This window comes from Lycium ferocissimum, chromosome 11 (assembly GCF_029784015.1).
Source record: "Lycium ferocissimum isolate CSIRO_LF1 chromosome 11, AGI_CSIRO_Lferr_CH_V1, whole genome shotgun sequence".
NCBI classification, from domain to species: domain Eukaryota; kingdom Viridiplantae; phylum Streptophyta; class Magnoliopsida; order Solanales; family Solanaceae; genus Lycium; species Lycium ferocissimum.
The window spans coordinates 45,597,812-45,614,279 of record NC_081352.1 but is presented as its reverse complement, the minus strand read 5'-3'; the positions used below and the strand labels follow the sequence as shown (position 1 = coordinate 45,614,279).

At 36.6% G+C, this 16,468-nt stretch overlaps 1 protein-coding gene across 2 annotated transcripts; it reads left to right on the top strand.

The window, feature by feature from the left end:
- Positions 1-12,495: 12,495 nt before the first annotated feature.
- LOC132038620 (ribonuclease 3-like protein 3) lies at positions 12,496-15,371 on the top strand. Of its 2 annotated transcripts, none has more exons than XM_059429302.1 (4): positions 12,496-12,733; positions 13,648-13,833; positions 14,581-14,723; positions 14,829-15,371. In XM_059429302.1, the coding sequence occupies exons 1-4, from the start codon at positions 12,538-12,540 to the stop codon at positions 15,099-15,101; spliced, it is 798 nt and encodes a 265-aa protein (XP_059285285.1). In that variant the 5' UTR covers positions 12,496-12,537; the 3' UTR covers positions 15,102-15,371. The 2 variants fall into 2 exon arrangements, with proteins under 2 accessions (XP_059285285.1, XP_059285284.1); XM_059429301.1 differs by having other exon boundaries at positions 12,498-12,733; positions 13,648-13,829; positions 14,577-14,723.
- Positions 15,372-16,468: the final 1,097 nt, after the last annotated feature.

The following is a 16,468-nucleotide window of genomic DNA, read 5'->3' as shown; positions in this document are numbered from 1 at the left end:
GAAATCTCACCTTTCAGGGTTTCGCTCGTCATATTGAACCCGTCGAGCACCCGGCTACCGGCACTATCCGGTCGAGCAGCCTTTAACCGTTCAACCACTCTCCACCTACTTACGTCGTCGAGCTACTCCGGGTCAATTAAAATACGTTTAATTTGTGACTTAAAAACGAGAATAGAAATTACCAACGCATCATCGCGCGTCAATGCCCGCATCCTCGTTGCCGAAGGCGACGGAACCCCGGCACGTAATCCCGCCGCGCTTTTCACGAACACGAAACCTGTCCGCTTCATCACCGGCCCACTAGAGTATCCGTACCCCAATTATCATGTCGATTATATGCTGAGGCTCTACCGGTTCAATCCGTTTGTTCGACTCCCTTTCCTTGTAATAAGCTTTTGGCCCGCCTCGCTCCAGGGAATTCACGAGGTGACCATTTTTGAGTAAACGGGCCACCTCTTCTCTTAATCGCGCTCAACGGTCTTCCGTGCAGCGACGAGTTCCACGGTATTCACATATCATGTTCGGTCCCGGCGGGCGGGATCCGACCTCGACGGTCTCGGCCACCTTGCTTACGGGATGCGACTGGCCGAGACAAGATCCGAGGTGTTGACGCTAAGTTATATTCATATATCCTTGCGGGTCCTTTGTTGGTTGTCGAGCTTCCGGTGTCGCTCTGAAAGGACAACCCCTCGGCTATTCGATGGCCGCTCGGATTCTTCTATCTCCCCGGCCGGGAGAATTGACCTGGACCAGTCCTCGACTCTCCGACCCGAGCTCGGTTCTGGAATGAGAGTATGGCCGATATCTTTCCCTCGATGGCCCCGTCATTTCCGGTCATAATTCTTCCTCGATCTCTCGCAGCTTTGCTCGGGTTTACGGGACAGGTAGAAGTTTGGGCCGGTCATCCTCCACCCTTGAATCTTTGACTCGTATCTCAGCAATTGTGCACGTCGCCCGGTCACGGCACCGTATTCCAACAAATTTTCCTTTAGTTTGAACGAGCCGTCGAACTTCGGCTTAAGCCCTTTGGTAAAAGCTCGCGCGGCCCATTCTCCGGAACCGGAGAGTTCCATTCGTTCCTTCGGAAACGTCGACAAACTCACGCAATAACTCGTCATCCGCTGGTCATCCGAAAAATATCCGCTTTACGTTCGAACCTTTTTGGCACCGGCGTGAGCTTTTATGAACGCATCCGGCTACATTTCGAAAGAAGTGATTGAATGCTCGGATGGTCATACCAAGTCAATGCTCCTTTTACAACGTTTCCGAACTTTTTCAACAATACGGATTCAATTTCGTCTTCTTCGGGCATCGTTGCCTTTTATGGCACAAGTGTATGAAGTCACGTGTTCCCGAGGATCCGTTGTGCTATCATATTTCGGATATCCGGCATTTTAACCTCTTTGGGATCAACTTAGAGCCGCGCTCGGAGGAAAAGTGCCCGACCATTACCTCTTGAATCCGGTCCCTTGAGACGGGCGGAGCCCCCCGGACCTAATCCACCGAGAGTTATAGGTCTCCACCCTCTTCTTGGTTAGAGTCTACCCGCTTTGCCAATGTTTCAGCATTCTCGATACCGGTGGACGAACCAGCCCCCGACCCATTGCTCTCGACCATCCGGGCTTCTTCCTTCCAAGGTTCGGCCGACACCCTTATTCTTCTCCTCGTGAGCCGTTTCATCATTTCTGCTCAGAATCGGGCTATTGCGACTCCTCGTTCGGCACAAATGCCTTTCGTTCCGCGCTCTCAAAAATAAGACGTAAGTTAATATCATCCGGTATTTAGGCACCTTCGGCCTTGTGCCGGACAAAATGATGTGACCGAGAGTATTTAAAGGATCGGTAGCCGGCCGGGCGCGTTCCCTGGTGTCACACGGTGTTTTGTCGGTTGAGAGGCCCTCCCTCGACCGACGACCAATAACGGGATCAGCTGGTGTCCCCGTAGCCAGCTGTCTCATTTTCGGCCATCTCATTGTTGACGTGACAGTATTGTCCTTGTTGCCATTTGGTCCGTTTTCGCAGACGAACAAAAGAATCGAAAAATCTTTTAGGCGAGTAGAAACCGAGATCAAAGACCACTATTATCACCAGCCTCACGGTAGCGCCAAAGCTTTACCCCGAACCGGGGTAATAAGTTGAATTTGTAAATGAGGTATAGGATATGTAGACACTTTAATCTATTTTTTTTATAAGTGAAGAACGATAATAAGCTAAGTTTTGCTTATAAATGACGTAAGTGTATGCGAAATCGATGTGCTAATGATTTGGGCAACATGTTAATATTGTGGCTTTGAGCTAAGATACTTATATATATTTCAGTGTAATATCAACAATATAATTCAATGTATTAAAGTGTAAACCGGACCAAAGTCGGAGGAGAGAATAAGAGGGAGAGGAGAGAGTTTAATATAAGTTCTATCTGATGTTTGGATCCCGAAAAACCAACCCTAAAAAGTAAGAAATGCCCCTATTTATGCTTTTATGCATGCCCTTTTAAATCATGAAGCCCTTTTAGAAATAAAAAGCCTAATATAGATAAGGTTGGGTCGTGCTCGCTACCCCGTACGATCGTCGGGAACAAGGACGGCATGATTTTCACCGCGAGCCGAATAAGCGGTCGCCGACCACCCGCCACGATCATAACGGTCATGAAGAAGCCGGCTAACGGCCACGATCAACTGACTATGTATGAGCCAGGACAGCCGTCAGCTATCAACCCTACGTGGAGAAACGGACCAACCGCTAGCTAGAGGTTATCCCGGTCATCGGACAACGATTTTATTCAAACTTCTTCTCGATCAATAAATACCGATGCAATACCCCCGTCCGAGCATTGCAAGCTTGCCTTCTTCTTTTGACATAACTGTCAACGCTTTTTAACCTGATTTATCAGATATTACACCTTTAACAAATAAAAATAATACAATATAAAAATAAATTATTAAAGGTACAATAGATTTATTTTCATCATGCTAAAATAAATAAAAATAATATAATATAATTGAGAGAAAGACAATTATTGTAGAAATATTCGTTATCCAGTCAAATCTTGAGATCACTTCTTACGTGCATATTAAAATTAGGAAATTTGAGATATTATATACACAAGGAAATAATGGAAGATGGGTAGATGATTTATGTTGGTTGTGATATATATATGGTGAAGATATTGGTAAAAAAGAGGTTGTTGTGGAATTGGCATGCCGTCTGATTAAAATAGATGGAGTTAACAGATGAAGGATAAATTTGAGTCACTTTTATAACGTTAAAGATATATATAGATTGATAATAATATATCGAGAAGTGATATTGAACTTTTTTAATAATAGAAGGACCAATATGACATTTTTTCCAGCAATGAGGACCTTTTTCTGTCGATGGGGAAACAGACACCATTGTATTGCTTAGTGGACAAGGTTTGCATAGTACATTAGTTGAACTTGGAAATGAAAGAAAAAAGTAGCCGCCCAAGATTGACAAAGTTATTCTTCTACCATAGTAAACCCCTCCCCGGCCCCGGCCCCCGTTTTATTTGCATGGACAAGTCAGTGTCCTTTTTTCCTTTTCATTCACCAAGTATCATTCCTGTTACCTAGGAAAGACAGATCATACGGACCCATGTGTTTGCTTTATTCCTTCACTTAAAGAACAGAGGATTAATGAGTTTAATATAAGCTTTATGAGTTTAATATCTAAAGTTCTTATTTTTAGTATTAAATTTATTATGTTTAAAGATATGGATTCATATTATAATTTATGGATTTTTATATATAAATTTATGTGATCGTATTTAACTAAATGCGGGTTTATATGCTACATCCGTCTCTACAATCAAAAAATTTAATCCAATAACATGACTAATTCATATGCGCACCGCACCGCATAATACTCATATAAGGAGTAAATGTATGCTATCCAGACTGGGCTTGTTTGGGGTGGGGTGGGTGGGGGAGGGTGGGTGCGAGCGGAGTGGAGCAAGATATGAACTCACTTTTACGAAATATCATATCATTCATGTACATTAAAATTATTTATTGTGTATATATAGTAAATGTTGAATTCCTTTGACTTTTTCTGTTTACTTGATCATATTTTGAACCTTCTTAGTGAAAATCCTGACACCTCTCCCAAGCAGTGTAGGGATTATTAGTTTATGGATTTTGAATCACAATATTTTTGCCTGCTGATTCTTCTATAAATTGTTTATACACTTAAATAAATTTTCTAATACAAATATTGAGTTTGTCTTATAAGCTACTTAATTAAACCGAACCCGTAATCACAATATTTGCTCTACCCCTAAATCCCGATCTATCATACCTCTGACTTTGCCATAATGCAAAGTATATTCGATCACTTTGCCATACATACTACTTCCCAATGTACGCGATGTATTTTTTTCTTTTTTTAATATCTCAAAAAATAATAATTTAATTTTATGATATAATTTATAGTTACACAAATATTTAAAATTTATTTTGAATCATAAATTTCAATTATTTTTTAAAATTTCATATTTAGTCAAATAATATTGCATAAATTGAAATCGGGGAGTACGAAAGAAGTGAAAGTAGTGGTTTCTTTCGTGGAGTACGCCTTTTACTTTGCGTGCAAGACTCTGCTTCGACTTGTGGTCTTTGTACACTGCCTAAAAGTCATTATGATTTGGATTTTAGCTAAGCACCGCCCTCTTTTGTCACCCTCTTATCTGTCATGCATACTCAATGGACAATTAATACCAGTGATGGGCCAGGTAAGTTTTATTTGAGGTTAAATATATAAAAATGCTTATCTGGCGGAAAGCTGGGGTTGACATCTCTTATGTATCGCCAAAAAAATAATTTTAGCACTTATAAAAGCAGTGTTTTAGTAGAGTTTAGGATGAGCAATATTTATAATGACTCATACTTGCCCACAATCAATGATTCCAAATAAATTAATAAATATATAGTAATATACTAGTAGTACTATATAATTATTACTATCTTGATTAACTAACACTCCCTATTTTAATTTGTGTGAATCTATTTCCTTATTAATCGCATAAAAAAAATGATCTCTTTCTATATTTGGAAACAATTAACCTTTGTGCAATAATTTATAGCCACATAAAATATATATGACTCATTTTACACCATAAGTTTAAAAGTCTTCTATACTTTTTTAAATTTTGTGCCCAATCATATGAGTTCACATAAATTGAAACGGAGGGAGTATATACTTTTACTTTATAATTTATTTAATAGTAACTTAAATTGATTTGAGTAAACATAAGCACTTACCTTTGAGATCCTTATCTTGTCAAGTAATTCTCTCTCCACTTTGTTTTCCTTTTATTTTTCTTGTGGTATTTTTAGGCACTGTATGGACATGATTTGAAATCATGTTTGGACATGCAATTTGAATTTTTTAAGTTATATTTTTTCTTATAGGCATAAAAACCCCATAAGTTATGAAAACTATCAAAATATTCTCAATTCTTACACAATCTTACCAAATGAGCAAGTCATAGTTCATAACAAAATTAATACGCTACTAGAAGACCTTTCTAAAAAATACAACATCAATTGATTAAACTTTAATTCAATAAAAAAAGAAAATTTAACATGAATAATAATGTAACTATGACTCGGTAGAAGTTAGAACATAAATAAAGGTTGGTAGAAGTTAATGAGATTGATAAATGGTTGGTGGAAGTAATTATTAAAAATATCTACCAACTTATGAGTCTTTTTTTATAAAACATATACTTATAGGTCAAATTTAACATTTAAATTTTTTGAAGCCATGGTTTGAAATCCCAAATCATGCCTTTTGGATGATTTGGGATTTCATCTCATGACATGAAACCATGAGATGAAATCACATGTCCAAACGCTGATTTCATCTCATGACATGAAACTAGGGGTATACAAAGTAAACCGACAAACCGCACTAAACCGATAATTCGAATAAACCGAGAAAAAAAAACTCGACTAGTGGTTTGGTTTTAAAAAGAAAAACTCGAACACTATTGGTTTGGTTTAATTAAAAGAAAAGTCAAACCGAATCAAACCCACTCGACATTACATTTATAAGATTTCAAACATATTTTATACATAAAAATATTTATTTATAATGTAATTTATAAATGTTTCTTTAACTTTTTCATAGTTTTTTGTCTTTTAGCATATTATTTCAAGCTTAGAATTAGAATTTTGAATGGTCCCATAAGTTTTATAACCCAATGATATTAGTAACTCAAATAAAACTCAACAAAAATCAAATCAATACTAATGCTAACAAAAGAAATTCATATCTAACACTGGAATGACAATAATTTTGATATTTATTCTTTAGTTTTATATTAGTTTAGAAAGTGAAAATACATAACTTAATTTTATTTTTTTTATTTAATATCTAGTCATGTAATTAATACTAATTAGCCGTACTTATTTTAGCATGACTCGGTACTTTTATATTATGATCATTTTCTACATGCCTTATAAATGAGTTGTATTCATTGTAGCATGACTTAGTACTTTTAGATTATGATCATTTTATTTTATGCAATTTCATTAATTTTTTTCGTTGAATATTTTAGTACAATGTCATCTCATCACGTTTTGTGTTATTTTCTTAATAAATATCTTAATTAAATAGTCGTATCTTAGTAGGACTAAAGAAATATTTGAAGTACAGGTTATATGTTTTGTATGAAGACTTTACCCAAAAAAACCCGAGCAACCTGAAAAAACAGATTAAGCCCAACTTTTGTTTTGTTTGGTTTGGTTTATAGATTTAAAAACCCGATGCAATTGATTTGATTTGGTCTTTACAAAATCCGAACCGATCCGGTCCATGTACACCCCTACATGAAACCATGGTTTGAAATCGCATGTCCAAACACCTACTTAGAGGAACTTTTTGTTTGGTTGGTTACTACTTATTACTCCTTCCATCTTAATTTACGTGACACCGTTTGCCTTGACACAAGTTTAAGAAAGAAATAAAGACTTTTGAAATTTATGGTCTAAAATAAATCATAAATATTTGTGTGGCTATGAATCATTTCATTAAGGTAAAATAGAAAATTTTACAGTTAAATTGTTTCTAATTATAGAAAGATGATATTCTTTTTTTACATACTAAAAAAGGGAGGATGTCATATAAATTGGGATAGAGGAAATATTGTTTTAAGTTTATCTTTTCATTTTGTAAAGTGATTTAAATATATCCTCCCTTTATTTATTTTTTATTTTTTTGCAACTAACTATTTGATTACCAAAAGTGAGCGTTTAAGAACAAGGGGGAGCTAGTTTCTGGATAGAGTCTCTATTCAGTAACAACGAAGCCTCTCAATCCATAAACTTCTTTTGCAAGGAAACAGTTAGATTTACCTTTAAACTATGCCAAATAGTTTAAATTTACTCTTAACTTTACGAAATTATGCAGATTTCATTTTTTGCCATCATCTATCTTCATTTTAAATAAATTGCTATTACAGTACTCTCTTTTTTGGTCACTTAGACTTTTTATTTTGGTTCAAATTAAGTGTTCACTTACATAATCCAGAAGGAATTAACTTTATCTTTCCAAATCTACTCCTATTTACTCAAGGCAATAATAAGCAAGAGTATTGTTAACTAAGGTGTTACATCCCGTACTTTTCATAAAATAAGTTGTGTCGTAAGTAAGTCGATGTAAGCTCGGAGAACAAGGTCATCTTTAAGGTTACAAGTATTTATGCTATGTTTAACAAGTGTCATGAAGTTTGGGGGTTAAACGAATCGAAGAAAATAAGTTCGTCGAAGTTTGGAGAGCATTGAGAGTTTTACGAACTGTGAAACACTTTCACCCCCGTCAATGCTGGGGGTTCCACCGTAGTTTCTTGGCAGAAAGCTGGAAAATAGGTGGTGTTTCATGGTGCCATTCTACGGACTGTACCACCATTTCACGGTGGTGGTCCCATCGTAAAACCATTTCACGGGGGTGAAAGCCACAGTGAAAGTGGAGGCGGTGGAAATTTCTTGAAATGTATAAACGGTGGGCTTAGTTTCTTATTTCATTTATCACCATTTCGAGATCCTATACACTTAAAAACTCTCTCCAAGAGTTCTCAGTGAAATCAAAGATAAACAATGTGAATCAAGTACCGGGAATCTCGTAGTGCTAGTGAAACCGAGTTCTTCTTTGTTGTTGTTGATTGGAAGATTCCCCCAAGTTGAAGTAAGATTATACTTGTTTTTCATGTATTTGAGATCATATAGGTCATAGCTACATTGTTTGGTTGAGAACTTACGAAGTAAAGGTCGGAAATCGTATTTGAGATGTTGTAGTATGTTGGACTATTTTGAGGTTGTTCTTGTTGTATTATATGATTGGAATTTGATTGCATAGCTTGAGTATGTTGTTTTTGTTTCTATGTGTGTTATGAAGGCAGAAAGAGATATAGGGAAGTATTGATTGTTGTTATGAGACGAGCTTGTCGCTCGATGTATCGTACATTAGTCTCCTTTAGTTTAATGATAGTTCCATTATCGTTTGTTTTGTAGATTGAAGTGTTGTACGCATAGTATTTGTTGGGATTGTTGGAGTAAGTCGATGAAAGATTTGTAGAGGCTAGCTAATTCCCTTCTTTTGATGGCATAAAACCATAAAGCAAGTGCCGAACAAAGGTACAAAAGAAGAGTCGTTCATAGAAATCACTTGTTTATGTTATTCCATGTTGTTTATGTTGTAGCTATCCTTTTTCGGGAATTCATTTTCATTTTAACATTGTTCCATGACTAGTTGAGAAGTAGAGAGTATACATATGCCGTGTATAGTATTACTATGTGCCACAGAGCCTTACGAGGTTGGGTAGATATGCCACCGATCCTTACGAGGCCAGGTACATATGCCATCGAGCCTTGTAAGGCCAGGTAGATGCCTGTTGAGCCTAGAATGGCCAGATAGACATTCACCAAGCCCTGAAAAGTCGGGTAGATACACATTGAGCCATGAGTGGCCGGGTAGGTGATACGCTCAAATTACACCTATGAGTGGCGTAAAGGGGTCGTTGTCAAATATAATAACCCAAACAAGGTTGGGGTCGAATCCCACAGGGAATATGGAGAGAAAAGGGTACTAATTGTATGTGATACTAGTCTTTAAAGGCTTTAATCCTATTCCGAATAGTTTGAAATATTTGTTGTGTAATGTAAATGAATACTTTGACTTGAATTGTAATTAATGCGAGAGAGAGACTAAGGTTGTGTTCCCAGCTTTGATTAGATATTATGCTTCAGGTTTCAATGTGATATACTTCTAATGGTTGTTCTAAGAGTATGCACTCGATCTCTTAAGGACTTCCTAATGTTTCCCAACAGTTAGGCCGTATTTCCTCTTTATGATTTTTCCAAATGCAAAAGAGTTGAACTCGAAGAGCGACCAATAATGCCAATTAGACTTGTTCTTATTCCTAAGTTAGTCTATTAAACGAGGGTTAACGCCCCGAGTCATTGTTATTCAATCTTACCAATGCTAACTCTCTTTCCCAAGAAAAGTTAGTATAATGGCTTAGGCTAATGCTTGCAATCATTACCCAACGCTAAAGCACAAAGATAGAATAAATACCAACAACCATTATGCATATATCAATAGTAGAAACCCATTCACATAATACCCATCATGGTCCACAACCTTAGAACTAAAATTAGCTACTCATCATTTTGGTTAACAAAGAAAGCTTAAAAGTTAACATAATGTACTTACAATACTAATACAATGTGGAATGAGGGTGAAGTTGATGCTTTAAATGCTCCAACAACTTCACAAATATCCAAGGCTTAAAGTTAATGCTCCCAAAAGATCTGAATAAATGTTAAAAACCTAACTTTAAGTATTTATAGGGCCAAAAATCGCGCCAAAGTTCTGGACAAAAACACCCTTCGCGGCATCGTTACGGACCGTAACACAAGTTACGGTCCGTCCTTCGGTTCCGTCCTTTGTCAGCTTGATATTAGGTCAACCGTTACGGCTTCTTGCGACGGACCGTAACACAGGTTACGGTCCGTACCTTCCAGCGGATCATGGCTTCAGTGCTCAGTGGCCAATGCGTTACGCCACGACATTACGCCCCGTAACCTGAGTTACGGACCGTCCTTCTGGGCGTAACATGTGACATTACTTAGGCTTCTTACTGGAAATTTCCTTCAGATTACGGTACACGTTACGCCACGTAACATGAGTTACGAACCATCCTTTTGAGCGGCACGTATATGGAACTTTCTCACAGGGTACGGATCACGTTACGTCCTTTTGCTCCAAGTTGTCCGTTTTTCAGCATTTCTTATCATTTCCGTTCCTTAGCCAACCCACCCTACAAAGCACCAAAATAACATAAGAAACGATGTAAAAACACTTAAAAACAAGCAACACTTCTAGTGAAAAAGACATAAAATGTGCCGAAATTCACGGCGCATCAGTAGGTGCATACTGAGCCCTTAAGAGGCCGAGTAGATTTTTTCAGTATTACTTATAAGTTATGAGTTAGAAGCAAGTAAGTATGCTTCCAGATTATCCTTGACTCTCCAGATTACTTGTAGTATATTATGCATATCAGTTCAGTTTCAGTTTCAGTTATTCAGTTGCCTTACTCGATACATTGTTTCGTACTGATGTCCCTTTTGTCGAGGGCATTGCATTTCATGCCTGTAGGTCCTGACAGACAAGTAGACAAGCCTCCTCAGTAGACGTTGCCAAGTTCCAGCTTGATTGGTAAGCTGCATTTCATTCGAAGTTACCAGCTCCAGAGTTTTGAAGTCATATGATATATATTGACATGATGGGTAGTCCGGGCCCTATCCCGACCACAGTACAATTGTGTTAACGTGCCATGTATGTTCAGATTGTATTATGGTGGTCTTGTCGGCCCTTGTATATATTTCTTTTGGATTTGTTGACTGTTGACACTTGTGTGTATACCTTTTGGGGTGATCCCATTTCAGTTAAGACAGTTGTCATTCACAGGTTATTTTGAGTACAACCTTGTTGGCCTAAGATATTGTTGATTGTTTTACAGATTGGCCTTGTCGGCCTAGTTTTCTTGCATATGTTCAAGTCTCACGAGTTACAGGTTGCTATGCTCGGTCAAGTAAGGCACCGGGTGCCAGTCATGCCTCTCCAGGTTTGGGGCATAACATAAAGGTAGTTTAGTTAAAATACATATTTTTTTTCTAGGAGTTAGTGTTTTCTTAAAGGCGTGAAAAAGGCTAAGTGGACACTTATTTTGAACAAGAGGGAGTAATTGATTAGTTTCACTCTCAAAAACACCACTTGAAGATAATTGTTACTCCACCACCACCACTTCACCCCGACGACGCTCACGAAAAAACAAAGAACACACACACACATAAAAATAAAATAAAAAAATAAAAACTCAATTCAAATGGTTTCTCTCACACCTTCATCTTTATCATTTTCATATGTCATCATTTTACCTTTATCATAAGACTACAACCCTCCGTCACTATAACCCCATCTTGACCAACATAATATTATTGCAAATGATTTAGAAGTTAAATACTATGTGCTAAATTTGTTTTAGCATTAGAAGATCAATGTGGAGTTTTGGCATCAGTTCTGATGATCTACGAAAAACTAACTTGGTGGTGCAATAATTCATTGCTTAATTTTATTGGGGATGAGTTGAAGCTTGAGAATGGTTAATTTAAGCTTGGGGAATAGATATATTATCATTGGAGGTTCAGCGTATTGAAGAATATACACGATGTTTCTTAAACTGGGCTGTGACGCCTTCTTCAAAATTCGGAGCAAACTTGGACTATTTTACATATTTCAAGGGCAAATTTAACTCTTTTCTCTTATGAAATATGCATGTCCTGTGTTGATAAGCTTATGTCGTTAGTGAATAAAGGCATATTTAAATCAATCTTGTGATGACAAGAGCATATTTAACCCTAAATATTAACGGAATATATATTTGAACTATAGCGTAAAGGTTACGAGCAAATTTAGACCTTTTCTTTTCTTTTTTCAAATTGTACTACCAGAAGAAAATGACACATAAATGGTTGGCGGGTGCATGAAAGTTTATCTGTCTACTCTCCATTCACTTCTTTCGAGCGATACAAGTAGGCTTTTGAAAATATGTAAGCAAATTTAAGATTTAAATTTATTTACTTTTTTAAAAAAGGCTCCGTTCCCCTCTAAATAAATTAAAAATAGTAAAAACTATAAAATTTATACCTCTAAATGTGAGTTTTCGCTAATTTGTTTTTAGTAGTTCTCGTCAAATCTAATAGATAGAGTTCGGTAAATATCTGACAGAGATTAAAAGTATTATCTTTTGACAAACTTGAAGGACCAAAACTAGTAAGTACGTATACATAATCAATGGGAGTATTTTTGAACCTACCCTCAAACATAAGGGACTATTTTTGTCATTTCTCACTTTCTGTCATCATGTTTACCGAAAAAAAAGTTCTATATAAACTCACTCCGAACTAAAACACCACCATTCAAGCTCCTTATAACTTGATAGTGATATATAACCATGAAATCACAAAACCTTCAGCTAGCCAAAAAAAATAGAAAGCAATTAACACTTGATGATGACAATCATGTTCTCCGGGAGAGGTTCGTGGAGGAAATAACAGCATACAAATTCAAGAATCCCAACTTGTTACATCAAGCTTTTACTCATGGTTCCTTCCAACACTGCCCATCTAACGATAGATTGGAGTATTTAGGTAAGAAGCTAATCTTGAGCTTCGAGTCCAACTGAGGTCATTACTTTTTTCCGAATTTTATATACATGAAGTTAGTTGGTTAGCAAGGTATTCATTTTTTTCTCTCAAAAGTGCCCTTAACAATATAATAAAAACATCCAAAATGAGGGTTATCGTTGTCTTTTAAGAAAAGCTGAAACCAGATCCCCTTCATCTCCAATTGTTCTTTACCTACTTCGCGACTCCATCTTCCATCTTATTTTTTTACTTTTACGGATTGTCTATGGATAAAGTGAAGAGAGGAAAGAGGAATAGGCTTCTGATGGGAAGGAGGAGAACATCAAGGTGGGTCCAGTAATAGTCAATGTTGAAAGAAGAAGACAGACGTTTGGTACGTTGGATAAGGGATAAATAATTCGGGATTAAATTTGAGATGGGTTATCCCACGTTTGGTTGGAAGAAAATCGCGATAAAACTAATTTCAGGATTAGTAATCTGTTGTTTTATACCTGTGAGAGGATGAGATAACTAATTTCATGATAAATAATCCTAGGATAACTAGTTTCCAACCAAACCGCTCTCTCTCTACTCTGTAACACCTTTTTATTTAAAAGTAATTTAATTCTAAACTCCCTATTCTATCGTATGATTTATGATTGGTTCTTTCCCCTTATCAACCCCAAAACGTTCCAACATACATCATGCGAACAGGTCCCATCCTATAGTGGTGCTCCAACTTAACCTTGTCGGTCGGGATAAGATTCACCATATAAAAATTTATGGCAATTTAGACCATAATTTTTTAAAAATAAATAAATAAATTTTGTACCGGTGAAAGATTGATCGCATAATTTGGGACGACAAAAACCTATATATACACATTTTATTGTGAATTCACTAACTCTAAATTTTGAACTCATTAACATCTGATGTAGGTGACTGTGTTCTGAATCAGTTAATAGCAAAGGAACATTATTTTGCTTATCCTGATCTAGATTCTGGGGAACTCACGGACTTGAGAAGTAATAATGTAGATACTGAAAAACTTGCTAGAGTCGCCATCAAATACAATTTGCATGACTTTTTACGTCACACGATGCCTTTATTTAAAGGACAAGTAAGTTACAATAAGTTCAATTCATTAAACGTCCTTTAATTTTAGTCCACAAGAAACTGATAAGTTCATTTCATTTACAACTTTTTCTTATTGTGTTTGCTTATTTTCTATATTCACGATATTCTACCAAGTAGGTGGGTAAATTGGAAAAAAGACAATGTTCTTTATTCCAGGTACAAGTTCAAATCGAACGTGACATTCATAACGGAGACTTAGACTAGTGAATTCGGTCAAAAAGAGGATAGGTAGAATTTGAAAAAAAAAAAAAAGTGCATATAATACTTTAAGGCCTCGTTTGGTTGGGAAACAACTTATCCGATAACCAACCCCGGATAAGTTATCCCAGCATTAGTTATTCCACCTCGCGGGATAAAATAAGTTACCATAATCCCGGATAACTAATCTTAGTTATCCCGGATTTTTTGCCAACCAAACATGGGATAAGGAGGCACTAAATGTTATTCCGGGACTATTTTTGTTTATCCTTCACACCAAACGACCCCTAAGTAAATATCACATCGAAAAGGAATGAGAAAGTGAAATAGTATATTTAACAAAACACAAATTTGAATAATACGTTTGTTTTTTGAGTTCTAGTGAGAAAAAGTATGTGCGTATGAATTGTAGTGACATAAAAGAGTAGAATATGTAAATTTCATTGTGAAGAATATGCTGATGAAATTTTCTCACCTTGTCCAAGATTTAAAAAAAATCATTTTGCCCACATGTGTGTTTTTTTTTCCACAGGTAGAAGAATTCAGAGCTGCTACATTAGAGTACCCATTGCATTCAGCAGGTCGCATTGACCCCCCTAAAGTTCTTGCAGATATAGTTGAATCTTTGATTGGTGCCATCTATATTGATTCCAATTTCTCCATGGATACAACTTGGCAGGTGGTTTTATTTTCTTAACTCTAAAATTTATGCAATATTTGTTTTCTAGCTTATGGTATCCTTGGAGGTGTCTGTTAACAAATACTATGTATATTTTGATGACAGGCGGTAAAAGATTTGTTGCAGCCTCTAATTACACCAGCAACACTTGAGATTCACCCCGTTGCGAAATTTAACGAGCTACGTCAGAAGAATCGATTGAGGGTTAAATATGTTGATTTATGGGAGAAAACTGGAGAAATTGAAGTTTTTGTTGATGGAAAATTTGTTGCGAAGGGAAAATTTAGTGGAAAGAAAGAAATTGCACTAAATAGGGCTGCATATGATGCATATTACCAAGTTGTCAAAAATTTGAGTGTGGAAGTCACTATTGAATGATCAACCTTGTGATGAAACGCAAGCTGAAATCACCATCAGCAAATCCCTAATTTCCAATGGAATTGTTGTAATTTGGTAAGTCGAACGTTTTTGACGAATTTTTCCTCAAAAATTTCTTACCTACAAGTCAAATTCCGATGATACGTCTGTTCAGAATTAGCGATTTTCTGATAGTGAATTACGGCTTCATATATTACTAGCTGTACTAATGGAATATTGTATCAATTAAATAAAAAAATGCCTCAAGTGGATGATATTCTATTGTTTACGGAGCGCATTTGTCTTTCATTTTTCTTACTTGATCGCCAAGAGTGGCAGTTGATTGGATCAGCTTAGGATAATATTTAGGCATTCCATGTGAGTGGAGCACACATTGCTCAAATGGGTCATTTGCACTCTTGCCCTTATTTTGTGCTCTTTCATTTTTGCTGCTCAATTCAAATAATTTTTTTACGGGGCATAAGTTCATATTTTCTCATTATAATATCCCACAAGTTATATCTTGCGCCCTTAAAAAATTTATGCCTCACTAGGCATAAATTCTATTTTGAAAGGCAAAAATTAAAGATCGGCCCATTTAAAGGGCAAATATATGCTTAAACAACTCAAAATTCAGTCTTAATTCTCTTAATTACACCACATAAATACACCTTTTAATTCTCTTAAATATGCTATTTATACATTTGATTATATGCTAATTTTTATGTCTGATTGAGGTTTGTTTATTAATAATTGGAAATTCATCATTACTATCCTATTTATTACACCTCATTAGAGTTACTCCTTCAGTTACAAAAAGAGCTTCTCAATAGTTTGTTTTCTCCATTACAGTTAGGGTTGGCAAATCGGCGGGTCGAGTCGAAAATGAGTTGACAAAAAACGGATCAATTACCTGACCCGCCCATATTTAACACAGTTAAAAAATGGGTTACCCGACGGACAATATGGATATCCATATTATCCAAAGCTACTTCAATGATGTTGGCTTCATGTAGCCAATATGGAGAAGATTAATTTACTATTTGGTCCACAAATCCAATCCTTAGTACATAGTTGCGCCTCAACGTTTGTGGGAAGAATAGAACTTCGAACCTTTTCAATGATACGACCTCCAAGAAAATCTTTTTTTCGAAACTATCCACCCAACCCCACCCCCACCTCCAACCAAATCTCACCCCCACCTAACGACCACCCTCGAACGCATTCCATCTTCACCTACCCACCCCAACTCCACCCCATCCCACACCACCGCTCCACCCAACCCTCACCCACCCCCCTCACAAAGCGTCTAATTTCATATATGACTACTTTGCACTTTGAAGACAACCCCAAAAAGTGACTATGTTTGTAAACTAACCATTTTTTAA